General features: G+C 42.9%; 1 protein-coding gene across 1 annotated transcript in view; it reads right to left on the bottom strand.

Annotated features, from left to right (window-relative positions):
- FREM1 (FRAS1 related extracellular matrix 1) overlaps positions 1 to 18,584 on the bottom strand; it is a 307,907-nt gene that overhangs the window by 12,444 nt on the left and 276,879 nt on the right. Inside the window, 2 exon segments of the mRNA XM_030194282.1 lie at positions 2,676 to 2,791; positions 9,984 to 10,112. Coding sequence (XP_030050142.1) covers positions 2,676 to 2,791; positions 9,984 to 10,112 — 245 coding nt within the window.

Below are 18,584 nucleotides of genomic sequence, written 5' to 3'. Positions count from 1 at the left end.
GGCACGCAATGAAGCTACAAAGTAGTAAATCTAAAACAAATTGGAGAAAATATTTCTTCACTCAATGTGTAATTAAACTCTGGAATTCGTTGCCAGAGAATGTGTTAAAAGCAGTTAGCTTGGCAGGGTTTAAAAAGATTTGGATAATTTCCTAGAAGAAAAATCCATAAGCCATTATTAAGATAGGCTTGGGAAAATCCACTGCTTATTTCTAGGGTAAGCAACATAAAATCTGTTTTACCGTTCTGGGATCTTGCCAGGTACTTGTGATCTGGATTGGCCACTGCTGGAAACAGGATACTGGGCTTGATGGACCTTCAGTCTGTCCCAGTATGGCAATGCTTATGTTCTTAGGTTCTAAGATCAGATGAGTTATTACAGGTCCATTGAACCCCACATCCTGTCTCCAGCAGTGACCATTCAGGATGGGTTGTCACTTGTGACAAAATGTCATTCACTGATAATAGTGCACACTTTACTAACCTGCACTAAGCACTAATGTGCCCTTACTGAAGCTTACAATGATTTACCCATGGAACGCACTCGGGCATCCTGCAGTAATTTTCTTTTTTTTTTTTAATGTTTTTTATTGAAAAAATTTTAATAGAACAAGCAGTCAATACTTTAACAGCTATAAACAAGCTAAACTACCCCGCCCCATCCTTTCCCTCGCCCTCGCCCTCCCCCTTCCCATCTCAACACAGCACAAAATCCAGATGGTGACCCTCCTAGGAGTGAGGTTCATTACTGTCATGGTTTGTGCAAAAACAACCCATTTGGAGACTGCCCCCCACCAAAAAAACTGTGCTAACTGGTTAGAAAAGGGACCTCTAAAGTGTATTAATGCTGCTAATGTACATCATTTTATTGCAGGCTCATTTTAAGCAGTGTGAACCAGTTAGTGTTAATGGGGTCCTTTAACCAAGCTACGGGGAAAAAGGGCACTGTGCTAGTGGTGGAGGCCGTTTTTCCCATGCGCCAAGGCCCTTTTTACTGCAGTGGGTAAAAAGCCCCCAGACGCACATGGCCATGCGGTAAGACAAAAACAAATTTGTCCTAATTTTCAGACATTTTCTTTCCTGTTCATCTCACTTATTTATTCTTTGTGGACACATTGCATGCATTTTTTTAAGTGTGCAAATTGATTGTACATGAGGATGATGTAACAGATGTTAGCATATCTGGGCTTAAAAAAGGTTTGGACAAGTTCCTGGAGGAAAAGTCCATAGTCTGGTATTGAGGTGGACATGGGGAAGCCACTGCTTGCCCCAAGATTGGTAGCATGGAATGCTGCTACTAATTGGGTTTCTGCCAGGTATGTGTGACCTGGATTGGCCACTGTTGGAAGCAGAATACTGGGCTGACCCAGTATGGCTATTCTTATGTTCTTAATTCATAGATTTTCCCATACAAAAGTAATTTGCATCCACTTTATACTTTTAGGTGCACAAATGAAGCAAACGCACATTTGTGAATGAATTCTGCCTCCATGCACCCCAGAAACAGGGCAGGCACATAGGATTCTATTTGGGCCCATCTTTTGTATATTCAAACACTCCAATAACAATTCTGGATATTCACAACTGGTCTGCAGTGGAAGCAGAGTGCATGTCTCTTTTTCGGAAGATGGGCTAATCCTTAAACTATCAATCAAGCCTATAAGGACATCTAAATAATTTTTTAAAGGAATAAACATTATTTATTTATGTTACATTTGTACCGCGTGCTTTCCCACTCATGGCAGGCTCAATGTGGCTTACATGGGGCAATGGAGGGTTAAGTGACTTGCCCAGAGTCACAAGGAGCTGCCTGTGCCTGAAGTGGGAATTGAACTCAGTTCCTCAGGACCAAGTCCACCACCCTAATCACTAGGCCACTCCTCCGCTCATTATGGGTTGAATTCTAAAAATCGCACCTAAAAAATCGGCACTTAAAAACCCCTGCTTAAGCGCTATTCTATAAGCTGTGCCTAAAATTAAGCACAGTTTATAGAATAGCTCTTAAGCACAGGGGTTGTGCGTCAGTTGCATGCATAACTTGAATCCATGCTCACACTCTGCCCTAAAACGCCTATGACCCTCCTAATTCTACATCCCCTTTTCTGGGACACACATAAAATTTAGGCGTGGATCACGTGCCTAATTTATACATGTACATGTTAATTGATTTCAATTAGCGTCAATAATTGCATTATTGGTGCTAATTGACTCGTTATTCAATTAAATTGTGCGTGCAAATTCGGTGAGCGCCCAAATTTGCATGTGCAATTTTTGGTGACAGTTATAGAATCAGGAGGTATATAGTTAAAAATAATCCATGAATGTTGATATACTGGTTAATTAATAAAATACAAACAACAATTAATTCCTGACAATTTTGAGCAACAGAAAAATCCACTGCAGTCCTCACTTTTGATTTCATATAAAAACATTTAGCTTTTAAACTTAATGCTGCATCATCTGATATCTCTTAGAAATTAAAAAATCAGGCAAGATCCAATACCTTGCTGCTTCTGCTGTAGTAACTTCAGTAGATAAACCTTATTGCTGTTGCTTCACAACATTCAGTGTATGATTTTTTCTAACAAAAGGAAGAAGTGATGTGGAGCGAGCTCTGAAGCTCATTTTTCAAGCAGGGTAGAAGGTGCTGGAAGACTGTTAAATGTGTTTGCTTACTGTTCACGGCAGGCTCGGGCAGCTGTATTCCAGTTGGCTTTCTGCTCGGTGACCAAGATATAGCAGCTGTCACTGTGATGCGTCCAACCAGAAGGGCATTTTTTGGCACTGATATCCTGAAAGAAGTGGGCATATGTTCAGATAAACAAGCTTGAAAGGAGAAAATAAGGTGATAAACACTAAACATCAAGTCACCTTAAATCATGCAATGTTAAATTTATCCAGAAAGGAGGAAAAGGATCTCAAAGATACAAAAAGCTTCCTGTAAGCACACATTTTTACATTAGCCGTCATCTCTTTTTCAATTCTAAACCTATAAAACCTCCATTATACTGGCTTTCAACATTATTATTTACCTCACTCTTTAAAATTAGATTTTCTCTTCTTTTCTTTTTTTCTATCTTGTTTTCTTTTTGTTTTTATTTATTTTTTAACCTTTATAGTCTTCATTTGAACACTAAGATAAATGTAGATGTGACATCAGAATAATTGGTGAGCAAGAGTCTCTCTTGTAAGCTCTTTCGAGCAGGGACTGTCTCTTCATGTTCAAGTGTACAGCGTTGTGTATGTCTAGTAGCGCTATAGAAATGATAAGTAGTAGTAGTAGTATAAGCAACAGTGTTTAATTATTTTTGAAGTAGTTCATATAAATATCTTTTGAAGAACATTTTGGGCTAGATTCTATGAATGGCACAAAAAAAACTGGCGCTGAAAAAAGCACTATTTTATAAGCCATGCTTAAAGTTAGGTACAGTTTATAGAATACCTCTTATGCCCGGGAATAGTAGCTTACTTTAGGCACAGCCATTTGCATCAACTGAAATGTGGTGCAAATATATGTATGTATCCCCATTATTCGATAACAATGGAACGCCCCCATCACGTCTAAGGGCACAATGTTTGTTGTCTTTTCCATCAGTCAGGAATGTCGGGTATAAAAGAATTTTTCCATCTTCTCTTTCTTATCAGGCTCCAGGTTTTTGGAATTCTTTGCCCTTGGAGGCGAGACAAGGCTCTGACTTGCTGAAGCTCAGAAGGATGCTTAAGACCTTTTTGTTCAAGGAATTTGTATTGGGATCTTCTAATTAAGGGCCCCTTTTACTATGTGGCGGTACTATGTGCGGGCTTACCGCTCGCTAAACAGGAAGTACCGCCGGGCTACCGCAGCAGTGTGCCATCATATCCAGGGCTATAAAAATATATTTATTTTTGTAGCACCGGAGTGTACCTCGCAATAATCTGGCAGTGCCATGCGCTGCCGTGTTGCAGCCAGGTTAGTGTAGGAGCCCTTACCGCCACCTCAATGGGTGGTGGTAAGGGCTCCCCCCTGAAATGGCCACATGGCTAGTGCTTTACTTGCCATGCGGCAATTTCCTGCAGGAAACAGAGACTTCCCTTTTACCCTCTGCAGTAAAAGGGTGCCTCGGCATCCGTGAAAAACACATGCCCACACCAGCAGAGGCCCCTTTTTGCTGCAGCTTCTATGAATATTATAGTATATAGTATTTTTATTTATTTATTTATCATTAGGATTTATTTACCGCCTTTTTGAAGGAATTCACTCAAGACGGTGTTCAGTAAGAATAAATCAAACATGAGCAATTGTATTATAGCATGAATATTGTGTTCATTTCTTGTTTTGTAGCCCGCAGTGAACTGTAATGGTATTAGCGGGCTATAAGTTCTGTACAAATAAATAAATAAATTACACCCTTGCCCCTTGCATTTCTGCACCCCCTTTTTACAATCACATGTAAATTTTAGGCATGGATCCCGCGCCAGAATTTACGTACATAAATGCTGATTAAGTCTAATTAGTGCCAATAATTGCTTTTAAGCCAATTATTGACACTAATTGGCTCATTATTCAATTAAATTGCACACGCAAATTGGGCGTATGCCCAAATTTGTGTGCACAATTTTTGGCGACTTTTATAGAATTAGGGGGTTTATATGCACAGTCAAAAAAGAAAACAAGAAAGATTGAAATGCATGTTCAGCAGTCTTAACGTTTGTGGCTGAGTTTTACAATTCTGAGGTCTGATACAATCTTTTCGAATAAACAGTCATTATGAAGGCAATTCAATAAATGGGTGCTTCCATCTGGGCACCCCAAGGGCGCATGGTAACAGCCTGTTCTATTAGGGAAGCTAGAGGCCTAGGCTCCTCTCTAGAATATGAGTGGAACTTGGTACAGATGTACCTAACATGTAGGTATTTGCACTTATGGTCCCAAAAAACAAACAGGCAAGCAATCTGCAAGTTCCAGACCAGTGAACAAATAGAGCAGACCAGCGTGGTGGAGTGTAACAGAATTTATTCACTACAATGTGTAGAGAGTATTTTATGTGTTCTATCCGTTGTGGTGAATAATTTCTGTTAAACTCCACCACACTGGTTTGTTCTATTTCTTCGCCATAGAGCTAGTGTACGTGTGAGTGTGTAATGCGGCAGGACATGTGTAAGTTAGTATTCTGTAAATTTTGTACATAAGTGGGAGCTGTGCTTATGTCCCGGTCATGCTTCTCCCCTGTGTACACCCCCCTTCTATGTATGCACTATATAAGTTAAGCAGGTACAGTATTTGCAGAATAGTGCCTATGCGGCAGGCTGACATATAAGCGTCTAAATGCATACATACACGCATATGTGCAAGTATTCTAAACATTCACATGTGTAAAGTGTGAGTAAATGTGAGTGCCTAGGTTATAGAATTGCTCCCTAAGGGGGTAATTCTATAAAGAAAATGTTAACAGTTGTGCACTAAATAGGCACATAAAGTACAGCCGACAGAATTTCGGTTTCGGCACTGAAACCAGCCTGAAATTCAGGTCCGGCCATATTTTGAACCAAAACTCTCCCCCTTCCCATCCAAAAGTGGTGACCACTCTGTACCTTTGACCAAAAATGCCACCCTCCCACCATCCGTAAGCCTGCCCCAGGCCTACCTTAGAAGCCCTGGTAGTCTAGTGGCCTAGTCAGGGCAGGAGCAATCCCCAGCTTCTCCTGTCCATGCCAGCTCCACATTCAAAATAGCTGCCATGTCACTTGAGGATTTCATATTGAGAAGTACTTCTTTTTAAAGATAAGTGTGCAATTTTGTGTTCAAATTATTTTTGTAAAATGTTTAAAAATGGACTAATGACAAATATTGCTATTGTGTATCTACTAAGAAAAAAGACCCAAACCTGCTGATGGACGGTCCATCTACTATAGTCATTTGATGTAAGCATAAGTGCATCCTTATCCTGCTGAAATACAAAAGTTACAAGCAAAGTTGATCTAGAGACTACCTCTTCAACCGAATTTTCCAATACATTAGTTAAATTTAAACTATCAGCAGACCAAGGATTTACCAAAAGTAGAACCAGCAAATAATATATTTTATGTAACGGTGAAAGTCCAGAATCAGCATACTTAAATTTTTTTTTTTAGAAACCTATAAAATAAATCTTTAGGTGTAGCAGTCAGAATTTTAAGAAAATTCAGAAGTCGTAAGTTTAATTGCCTACTAAAGTGATCCAAATTCTCAATTTTTTGCTGCAGCATTAATCTATCTTGAATCAAAGATGCTTGAACACTGAAACTTCTGAATGAAAGAATCTAGTAAGTTCAACTTATCTGCCTGGGTCTTCAACTCCTCTTCACATTTGTTAATCCTTTGTGCCTGTTGATAGGCTTGAGGAGAAATTCCTGCATAGATCTTGTAAATAGATTCCACTAGGACAGTCCCTTCCCTCAATGATATTTTGGCCACAAGCACTTCCTGAAGAGCCAGCATGCCCCTGGTCCCGTCAGACAACATTCTCTCAGGAGTCTGACATGCTCCCGACGCCTGGGAATCTCATAGCTGTGGAAGTGGTGAAGGTCCAACAGGGCTGAGCGAAACTTCGTTCCTGATGTTCGAATTCTCCTTCAATGCTGGGCCAGCCAGTGTGCCCAGAGATGAGGGTGTCATAAAGCCCCCTCCCCTCCTCTACCTTAAAAAGTTGGAGGCACTGGGCTGTTGGTCTAGAATTTTCTCCTTCTTGTTGGTTCCTCAACCAGCTGCTCCATAGAAAACCAAATACGTCAAAACCCTTTTCAGAGTGGCCTGCTTTTTGTCTTCAGGTAAACCATAGTGGGTAAATAAAGACCAAAGAAGTGCTGATACAGGTAACTGCTAGTCAGACTGTCTGTTAAGCAACAATTCACTTTGGGCACTCAAGTTTTTCCCCCAAGGGAAAGGTCTGAGTTGGAAGAAAAAACAAATCCCTTAAGAAAACGTTAAAAAAAAAATGGCCATCTCACAGCCATAATCAAACAGGAAAAATGTCTAGATTTCCTGTTGATTATGGCTGTGTGATGGATGTTTTTGCATTGATGTCTAAAATGAATAGCCATTTTCCAAAGTGAAACGTTTAACTTTTGAACTACAGAAAACCAGGGACATGAATGTCTTTCTGGCATCATTTTCAAAAATACTGACACAGAGATGTCCCTACAGAACACAGGAGTAGTGTAGTGGACCTGTAAACCAAGGAACATATGTTCAAACTCCACTATAACTCTTTTTTTTTTTTTTTTTTTTTAAATAAATGTGATCCCTCCAGGACCCGAAAAGTATCTACTGTTCCTAAATGTACATCATGCCAATAGCCTTCAGGTTTGCAGGTGTTTTATATATTAAGGTACAGCAGGTATTTTTCTATTTCTGGAAGGGGTGTTGAAGTGAGTCCCTTGTTTCACAGTTCACTGCACTAAACACTAGGCTACTCCTCTAACCTGCTTACTACTTTGTTCAGAATGGCCATAACATCTGCAGGTAGGGTTACCATATGTCCGGTTTTACCCGGACATGTCCTCTTTTTGAGGATATGGCCGGGCAACCGGGCGGGTTTTGCCAGCCTGCCCGTTTGTCCGGATTTCCGGACAAATGGGCAGGCTGGTGAGCCTAGTGGTGTCCTATCCTCCCCTCCCTTTTGTCCCGTCCCGGGCCCTTACCTGGGGGCCCACAGCGGGGGGCGAGGACCGACGGAGGCCGCAGGATCCGAGGCGGCGAGGACGAGCCGCTGACGGGGCCGGCGCTGCCACGGGCCGCTCCGAGGCCGGCGAACCGCTGGAGCGAACGCCGGCCTCGGAGAAGGGGATACGCCGGCCAAGATGGCGGAGCCGGCGTCGTCGTCTCCCTCGCTGGAGCGGACCAGCGAGCCAGCCCCGCCTACTCGCGCCAGATTGGCGCATTGACAAGGAGATCCCGCCCGCCGAGCAGGCTGGCCAATCCAGGCCTCCCTTGCCTGCCTAGGCCGGGGATTGGCTCCAGCTGCTTGAAGGGGAGGGACGGGCGGGGGATTTAAACAACGAAACAGGAAGAGTCCAATGCTTCCGTTTCGTTCGTCAGAAGCCCACACAGTGGATCAGAGACTGGGTCCTCTTCAGCTAGCCATCCTTGCTAGCCACCTTCAGAGACTGTGTCTTCTTCAGCTAGCCGTCCTTGCTAGCCACCTTCAGAGACTGTGTCTTCTTCAGCTAGCCGTCCTTGCTAGCCACCTTCAGAGACTGTGTCTTCTTCAGCTAGCCGTCCTTGCTAGCCACCTTCAGAGACTGGGTCCTCTTCAGCTAGCCGTCCTTGCTAGCCCCCTTCAGAGACTGCGTCCTCGTCAGCTAGCCGTCCTTGCTAGCCACCTTCAGAGACGGTGTCCTCTTCAGCTAGCCGTCCTTGCTAGCCACCTTCAGAGACTGTGTCCTCTTCAGCTAGCCGTCCTTGCTAGCCACCTTCAGAGTCCGTGTCCTCTTCAAGCTAGCCGCCCTTGCTAGCCACCTCCAGAGACTGCGTTCCTCTTCCAGCTAGCCCTCCTTGCTAGCCCCCTGCAGAGACTGTGTCCTTTCCTGCGCTAGCCGTCCTTGCTAGCTGCCCTCTAGAGACTGAGTTGCTGACTACCAGCCAAGCCGACCGTCACCCCGCGGTTCCAGCAGTCCTGCTGGCCGCCTGCAGCTGAGGGCTCAACCCTCGGTGAACGGCGGTCGCCGCGGGTGAAGATTCGGGGTGCGCTGCGGTCCTCGGAGGTCTTACCAGGCCTCAGGGAACCTAAGGGCTCACCAACAACCACAGCGGGACACCTCTATCTAACTATACTGCCCTGATGGTCTAGTGACCTCTTCGGGGCAGGAAAGAGCCCCCTCTTTCCTGCCCAAAGCGCATGCATGCTGTTTCTTGCTGATACCGGTCCTGGTGCCGATTCAAAATGGTCGCCGAGAGTTAAAGTCTTGCGAGGCCGCTTCAACTCTCGGTGGCCATTTTGAATTGACACCGGGACCAGAGTCAGCAAGGAACAGCATGCAGGTGCTCCGGGCAGGAAAGAGGGGGCTCTTTCCTGCCCCGAAGAGATCAGTAGACCACCAGGGCAGTATAGTAAGGTAAGGGGAGGGGAGGATTGGACACCCTTAGGGGTGTGTGAAGGGGAAGGGTGGGGGGTGTGACGGGGGTGGGGCAGTATGTGATGAGGGGTGGGAGTGAGAGCCTGGATTTCCTTTCCAGTTTCATTTTCAGCGGAGAGGGAAGTGGATAGCAACCATTGGGGGATTAACAGGGGTAATGCCTTAATCCCTCCAGTGATCAGCTGCTCAATTAGACCAACTTTTTGTAACTTGGACTTGACTGAAACAAGTTTAGATAAAAACATCCTTCTTTTTAGACATGGACATTTCTTCCCGTTTGAAAATCCCTGTTGGATGTCCTTCTATTTGGCCCTCCCTAGTCCCATCCAAAACACAGCCACAACACGCTATTTTGACGAACTGCAGTGTGAAATGTCCACATTCTGACTTTCCAAAACCAGGATTTGACCTTTTTAGCAGATGAATGTTTTATAGGCATTTTAAGATGTCCATCTGCTTTGAAAATGAGGTGTGCTAAGCTTTAGGAAAAAAAAGGTGCTTTACAGTGATTCTTTTGTTTGATTTTCACATTTTGGCCTAGATTTACTAATGCACTTATGCCTTGAACATATGTTACTAGTAAATAGATCACATTGCATAAAATGGAACCTGAGGTAAATAACACATTACCGCATGTGAATGCTGGTTAGCACATCTAACCTTCAATGTTTTCCACTGTCTTCATATATGTGCGGTATTTAGTTTTAATGAACCAGACTACAAAGTTAGATTGTCTCCTTCAACATGTGATTTTAATGAATCTAGAAAAAAAATTATTGAGTATTTCTATCTTTATCTGCCATCAACTACATTATTGTAATCACCTGGCTAATTAAATAAAAAGCACTGAAGAAGACTAACTCAATCGTATTTCTCTTCAATAATGCATACCTTGACTGAGGCGTGCCACACTTTCCATGAAATTCCATCGCACTGAAATAACTTCTGGATATTTTCCTGGAAATGTATGAGTCCTTTTATGACTGGAGTGCACTTCTGTGGGAAGAGCAGGGACTGATCCTGAAATGGAGAAAGAGTGGTATAACTTTCTTGGGGAATGGAAGGTAGAATCTTAGATGCAACAAATTACTTTATGTTTAGTCACATTAGCAGGCAACCCATATCCTGGGAGCTCTCCGTCCTCTCTATCACCAACCAGAAGCCCACTGGGCCTTCCAGAGATAGCAATAGCAACAGCAATAAAAGTAGCAGAACTGACACACTGTTTCCTCCTCATTCACCCAGATTCAGAATCCAAAAAACCACTGGCATGATAATGTTGCCAAAGTAATGCATTAATTAGTGAAAAGAAAGAATCACAATGTACAGAAGAGAAATATTCAAGACAATTCTCTATTTCCAGTGATTTTCAGATTTGCCTCTGGTCATATCTCATTTCTGGCCTAGGAGAAGGATAATGCATACACTACTTCACTGATTTCTATTTCTTCTGTTCCCACAGGATTACACAGAGTTTATCCTGCTCAGTTTTTTTTATTTTTTATTTTATCCAGTACATTAGCATTTAACTTTCAGAAAGGAGACTACGATAAAATAAGAAAAATGGTAAACAAACAAACAAAAAACTTAGAGGAGCAGCAGCTGCAAAAGATCAAACAATTACATCAGGGATGGATGTTGTTCAAAATTACCTTCTTGGAAGCCCAGACCAGATACATTCCACATATTGAAAAAGGGGAAGGAAAGCCAAATGATAGCCGGCATGGTTACAAAGTGAGGTAAAGGAGGCTATTAGAGCTAAAAGATCATCCTTCAGAAAATGGAAGAATTGATCCGACTGAAGATAATAGGAAACAGCATAAGGAATGGCAAGTCAAATGCAAAGGCAAAGAGAGACTTTGAAAATAAGATTGACTTGGAGACAAAAACACATAATAAGAATTTCTTTTAGGTATGTCAGAAGCAAGAAGCTGGTAAAAGAATCAGTTAGACTGCTAGATGACCCAGGGGCAAAAGAGGCACTCAGGGAAGACAAGGCCATAGCACAGAGTCTAAGGGGCCATTTTACTAAGCCGCGTAAGCGTCTACGCACTCCCAACGTGCGCCAAAATGGAGTTACTGCCTGGCTACCGTGTGACTCTTGCGGTAATTTCATTTTTGGCACGCGTCTGATACACACATCCAAAAAATAAATTTTATTTTCTCTTGCGCATCCGCTACATGCGCCAAGTGGCATTTGACGCACATAAGTCATTACCGCCCGGTTAGGGCATGAGACTTTGCCGCACATCTATTTTCAGCAAAAATTTTAAAAAGGCATTTTTTGCAGATGCACTGAAAAATAGATCTGTGTGCACCCAAAACACGTGTCTATACTACCGCAGGCCATTTTTCAGCGCACCTTAGTGTAAAAGTACCCCTAAATGATTTTTTTTTTTGCTTAAGTCTTCACCAAGGAAGATTTGGGGGAAATACCAGTACCAGAAATGGTATTCAATTCTGATGTGTCAGAGAAACTGAAACAAATCTCTAATAATTTGGAAGATTTATTGGGGCAATTTGACAAACTAAAGAATAGCAAATCACCTGAATTGGATGGTATACATCCCAGAGTACTGATAGAGCCAGTGCTTTTTTTGTGCCGGTACGCGCCGGTACGGTGTACCGGCACCTTTTTTTTTGGTTCCCTCCCCGACCCAGTCCCCACCTGCCTACCAGCTCCGTGCCGATGACCTTCTTCTCCTGCCACCTGGCACCGTGACCCAGCCTTTAAAAAAATCTACGAAGTGGCGGAGCGGTGCCTCACGTCTGCCTGTAAAAGAAGAAAAATCGCCGTGTTGGCCGACCTTCCCTCACAGTGTCCCGCCCTCTGACGTAACTTCCTATTTCCGCAAAGGCGGAACACAATGAGGGAAGGCCGGCTGACGAGGCAATTTTTCTTCTTTTACAGGCAGATGCGAGGCACCGCTCTGCCGCTTCGTAGATTTTTTTAAAGGCTTGGTCATGCTGCTGGGTGGCAGGAGAAGAGGGTCGTCGGCATGGAGCTGGTAGGCAGGTGGGGACTGGAAGGAGGGGGAGCAGGGAAAACGAGGAGAGTTGCTGGACACGGGTGGAGGGCAGGGGGAAGGGGGGGTTGCAGGACATGGGTGGATGGCAGGGGGTACAGGAGGGTTGCTGGATATGGGTGCATGGCAGGGGGAAGAGAGAATCACTGGACATGGGTGGATGGCAGGGGGGACAGGGGGTCGCTGGACATGGGTAGATGGCAGGGGGGACAGGGGGGTTGCTGGACATGGGTGGATGGTAGGGGAGGGCAGGGCAGGGGGACAGGAGGGTCGCTGGACATGGGTGGATGGCAGGGGGAAGAGAGAATCGCTGAACATGGGTGGATGGCAGGGGGGACAGGGGGGATTGCTGGACATGGGTGGATGGCAGGGGGGACGGGGGATGGGGGGTTGCTGGACATGGGTGAGTGGCAGGGGGGGCAGGGGGGGTTGATGGGCATGGGTGGATGGCAGGGAAGGGCAGGGGGCAAGAGGGTCACTGGACATGGGTGGATGGCAGGGGGAAGAGAGAATCACTGGACATGGGTGGATGGCAGGGGGGACGGGGGGGAGGTCGCTGGACATGGGTGGATGGAGGGCAGGGGAGAGGACAACTGCTAGACATGGGTGGATAGAGGAGAGGGAAGGGAGAGAGAAGAAATGCTGGACATAGATGGAGGCGAGGGAACAGTGAGGAAGGAGATGAGATGAGGGAAAAGAAAGAGAGGAGAAAAACTGCACATGGATGTAGAAAATAGGCAGAAGCTGGATCCACTGGACAGTCAAGTCTGATGAGGACCCAGCTTTTACTTACGGATGTAGGGCAAGAAATGAAGAAGAAAGGAGGAAAGTAAAGAAATAAATGGAAAGGAAGCCCTGGAAACGGAGTTAAGAGGACAGATAGCAGCAGAATCAGATACTGAGCCAGCATTATCAGAAAAACAAAGTCACCAGACAACAAAGGTAGAAAAAAATCATTTTATTTTCATTTTAGTGTTTGGAATATGTCCAATTTGAGAATTTACATCTGCTGTCTTATTTTGCACTGGGTATACTGGAGCTGTAACAGCTTACAGAAATTATTTATAATGAAAAAAATCATGTTATTTTTTTCTCCTATACTAGTATAATATTTTCAATGATGTCTGTTTATATGCGCTATGGATGGTATAAGGGGTGTGACAAATGTGGGTGTGGCTATAATAGGGGTGGAGTCATATGTGGTGACTCCACCCACAATGAGTACCGGCACCTTTTTTTCTGCAAAAAAAAAGCACTGGATAGATCTAAAAAAAAAATTAGTTATTTATTTGTGAAATTTATATCCCACATTATCCCAAACAAATTTGAGTTCAATATGGCTTACAATAACAGTATAGGATACATAACAAAGAATAATGCATAAGAAAGTAATTTGTTGTAAGAATCCAATTTTACAATACAGTATCATAAACATACTGGGATAGCTATGGATGTTTAACATTTAGAAAATCTATTATGAATGAGAAATTGTACATGAAGCAAAGAGAAAGTTAATGGTAAACAGAGTAATAACCAATTCAGGTAATAGTTAATTGTTTGAGATATGGTTGTTCTTTGTGAGGGTTTGTTTGAATAGAAACAAATTGAGGATTTTGCAATGAACTTGCAGAGCTATTATTAGTAATATATAATTTATCTTTAAAATCAACCATGGTACCAGAATATTGGAGGGTCAATTTTTATAAAAAGGGTTCCAGAGGTGACCTGAGAAATTATAGTTTGGTGAACCTGATGTCAGTGCTGGGCAAAGTGGTAGAGACTTATTCCGACCTGGTTTTACAGCCTGCTTTACTGACACAGACTATTCAGTAAATACTGTGGATTCTTTTGGATTCATATTAGGTAAATGAGACTTTTATTAGAGGTTCTAAATACACAATGATTAAGATATATACAATGATTAAGCTATATAACTGAAAAGAAACAATACCTATAAACAATCATTACATCGCTGGTCTCTACATTCAAGCAATGCTAGGAGTTTCTAGACCAGGAAAAGAAGCAATAATCATTACATCACTGGTCATTAATTACTACAGCCAGGCTTCCTTATCAGCGAAGCTAGGAGTTTCTTGACCAGGAGAATAAAGAAAGATAATATACATACATCACTGATCATTACATCATCCAGGCTTTTTACATCAGCTGAGAGAAGCCCCTTTTTCAGTGAAGCCGGAGTCTTGTGACCAGGAAAAGGTCCTTCTATGCAATGCGTCCACCCATAGATGAGCTTCTGGCTTCACTGTTCAAAGTTCCCCCTTTTTATTAGTTTTTTTCAGAGCCATGGAAAATTACAAAGATGTGCAAGAGAATATAGTCACATGCTCTTGGTTTCAAGTAAACAAGCCACTGGCCAGATGGTTTATCTCTTGACCCTTAAACATGCTCCACTTCCCTTTTGCACAAAATAAATCGGAGACATGACTTCATCTTGTTTTGCAAGAAAAAATTAGTTTCAGTCAGAAAACAGGAACTTTAAATTAGATTGTCGGTTTAGAGCAGAGTTGAAAAACAATCTTTAAAATATTCCATTACAAGACTATAATAAAGAACAAAATTACTGAGCATATACATAGGCTTTAATTAATGGGACAAAGCCAACATGGATTTAGCCAAGGGAAATCTTGCCTCACCAATCTGCTGCATTTCTTTCAAAGGGTGAATAAACTTATGGATAAAGGTGAGCCCGTTGATATTGTGTATTGGGATTTTCAGAAGGCATTTGACAAAGTACATCATGAATGACTTCTGAGGATATTAGACAGTGATATTGTGGATTAAGAAGTGTTTAAAAGATAGGAAACAGAAAGTAGGGTAGAATGGTCAATATTTTCAATGGAGAGGGGATTCCTCAGGGGTCTCTGCTATGATACTGCTTTTTAACATCTTTATAAATGATCTTAAATGGGAATAATGAATGAGGTGAATAAATTTGCTGATGACATGTGGAGGCATATTTTCAAAGCACTTAGACTTACAAACTTACAGTGGTGGAAATAAGTATTTGATCCCTTGCTGATTTTGTAAGTTTGCCCACTGACAAAGACATGAGCAGCCCATAATTGAAGGGTAGGTTATTGGTAACAGTGAGAGATAGCACATCACAAATTAAATCCGGAAAATCACAATGTGGAAAGTATATGAATTTATTTGCATTCTGCAGAGGGAAATAAGTATTTGATCCCCCACCAACCAGTAAGAGATCTGGCCCCTACAGACCAGGTAGATGCTCCAAATCAACTCGTTACCTGCATGACAGACAGCTGTCGGCAATGGTCACCTGTATGAAAGACACCTGTCCACAGACTCAGTGAATCAGTCAGACTCTAACCTCTACAAAATGGCCAAGAGCAAGGAGCTGTCTAAGGATGTCAGGGACAAGATCATACACCTGCACAAGGCTGGAATGGGCTACAAAACCATCAGTAAGACGCTGGGCGAGAAGGAGACAACTGTTGGTGCCATAGTAAGAAAATGGAAGAAGTACAAAATGACTGTCAATCGACAAAGATCTGGGGCTCCACGCAAAATCTCACCTCGTGGGGTATCCTTGATCATGAGGAAGGTTAGAAATCAGCCTACAACTACAAGGGGGGAACTTGTCAATGATCTCAAGGCAGCTGGGACCACTGTCACCACGAAAACCATTGGTAACACATTACGACATAACGGATTGCAATCCTGCAGTGCCCGCAAGGTCCCCCTGCTCCGGAAGGCACATGTGACGGCCCGTCTGAAGTTTGCCAGTGAACACCTGGATGATGCCGAGAGTGATTGGGAGAAGGTGCTGTGGTCAGATGAGACAAAAATTGAGCTCTTTGGCATGAACTCAACTCGCCGTGTTTGGAGGAAGAGAAATGCTGCCTATGACCCAAAGAACACCGTCCCCACTGTCAAGCATGGAGGTGGAAATGTTATGTTTTGGGGGTGTTTCTCTGCTAAGGGCACAGGACTACTTCACCGCATCAATGGGAGAATGGATGGGGCCATGTACCGTACAATTCTGAGTGACAACCTCCTTCCCTCCGCCAGGGCCTTAAAAATGGGTCGTGGCTGGGTCTTCCAGCACGACAATGACCCAAAACATACAGCCAAGGCAACAAAGGAGTGGCTCAGGAAGAAGCACATTAGGGTCATGGAGTGGCCTAGCCAGTCACCAGACCTTAATCCCATTGAAAACTTATGGAGGGAGCTGAAGCTGCGAGTTGCCAAGCGACAGTCCAGAACTCTTAATGATTTAGAGATGATCTGCAAAGAGGAGTGGACCAAAATTCCTCCTGACATGTGTGCAAACCTCATCATCAACTACAGAAGACGTCTGACCGCTGTGCTTGCCAACAAGGGTTTTGCCACCAAGTATTAGGTCTTGTTTGCCAGAGGGATTAAATACTTATTTCCCTCTGCAGAATGCAAATAAATTCATATACTTTCCACAATGTGATTTTCCGGATTTAATTTGTGATGTGCTATCTCTCACTGTTACCAATAACCTACCCTTCAATTATGGGCTGCTCATGTCTTTGTCAGTGGGCAAACTTACAAAATCAGCAAGGGATCAAATACTTATTTCCACCACTGTACATAGATGGGCATTTTCGATATGATATCCAAGTCGGGCTTTGGATGTTTTGAACTAAATGTCCCAAATCCTAATAGAAAACGACCATTTTTGAAACCAGAAAACGTCTACATTTTTTAAAAATACTGTTTGTAACAAGTTTTTGTGCTGTGTGCGTTTATCTTTTCAGGCCATTAAAAAAAAACATATAAGTGAAAAAATGTAGAAAATCAATCCATTGGAATGTAGGAGGGGCCAGCATTTTTAGTAGACTGGTCTCCCAGAAATCCCAGGAGAGCAATGGGGCACCCTAGAGGGCACTTCAATGGACTTCATATAAATGATTCCAGGTACACATCTTACTGTTGCTCCCTTATCTTGTTTGCAGAGCCCTCCAAACCCCACCCAAACCCCACTACCCCCAACTATACACCAATACAATAACTCTTATGGGTGAAGGGGTCACCTATATGTGGGCACAGTGGGTTTCTGGTGAGTTTTGGAGGGCGCATAGTTTCCACCACAAGTGTAACAGGTAGGGGGAGGTATGGGCCTGGGTCCACCTGTCTACTGCACCTACCACTACACTACTCCAGGGTCCTGCATGCTGCTCTAATAGACCTGGCTGTTATATAGGCTGGTAAGTACTATTTCTATTCACATATTTCAGGGGTGGGAGGGGTGCACTAAACACTGGGGGAGTAAGGGGGGTCATCTCTGATTCTCTCCAGTGGTCATCTGGTCATTTAGGGCACCTTTTGGTGCCTTATTCATTCTAAAAACAGGTCTAGATCAAAACATTTAGATTTTTGCCCTAGACATATTTGGGTTTTTTTTATTATGGCTGTAAAACGTCCAAGTATTAGAAACATCCTAAGTCCACCCTCATCCCACCCCCGAAATGCCTCCGACACAAATTGCATAGATAGACGCCTGCAAAATAGGTTTTGAAAATACCAATTTGGATGTTTTGAGAAGAAAAACGTTCAAATGCTGCTTTATGACACTTTTTTGGACGTTGTTCTCTTTTGAAAATGAGCCCTATAGTAACCTATGGAACTTTGTAAGTCTAAGTGCTTTGAAAATGAGCCCAAAGTTATTCAGATTTGTTAAATCACAAGAACATTGTGAAAAATTGCAAGAGGGCCTTATGCGACTTGAAGACTGTGCTTCCAAATGGCAGATGACATTTAATATGAGCCACTGCAAAGTGATGCATGTAGGGAAGATGAACCCAAATTATAGCTATGTGATGCAAGGTTCCACATTAGGAGTCACCACCCAGGAAAAGGATTTAGGTGTCATCATTGATGATACTTTGAAACCCTCTGCTCATTGTGCAGCAGCGGCTAAGAAAGCAAATAGAATGTTAGGTATTATTAAGAAAGGAATGGAGAACAAAACTGAGAATATTGCTTTTGTATTGCTCCATGATGTGACTGCACCTCAAATATTGTGTGCAAATCTACTCATTGTATCTCAAAAATGATATAGTAGAATTAGAAATGGTGCAGACAAGGGCAATGGAAATGACGACTTCCCCAGGAGGAATGACTAAAAAGGCTAGGACTTTTCAGCTTGGAGAAGAGACAGCTGAGGGAAGATACAATACAGCTCTATAAAAAACTGAGTGCAATGGAATGGGTAGATGTGAATCACTTGTTTATTCTTTACCAAAAAATACAAGGACTAGGGGGCACATAATGAAGCTACTAAGTAGTAAATTTAAAACAAATCAGAGGAAATATTTCTTCACTAAATACGTAATTAAACTCTGGAATTCATTGCAAAAGAATGTGGCAAAAGCAGTTAGCTTAACAGGATTTTAAAATGGTTTAGAAGACAATTTCCTACAAGAAAAGTCCATATGTCATTATTAAGATGAAC

The sequence above is a fragment of the Microcaecilia unicolor genome, chromosome 2 (genome assembly GCF_901765095.1).
Source record: "Microcaecilia unicolor chromosome 2, aMicUni1.1, whole genome shotgun sequence".
In the NCBI taxonomy this organism is placed as follows: Eukaryota; Metazoa; Chordata; class Amphibia; order Gymnophiona; family Siphonopidae; genus Microcaecilia; species Microcaecilia unicolor.
The sequence above is the reverse complement of the archived record's forward strand: the minus strand, read 5'-3'. Positions and strand labels throughout refer to the sequence as shown.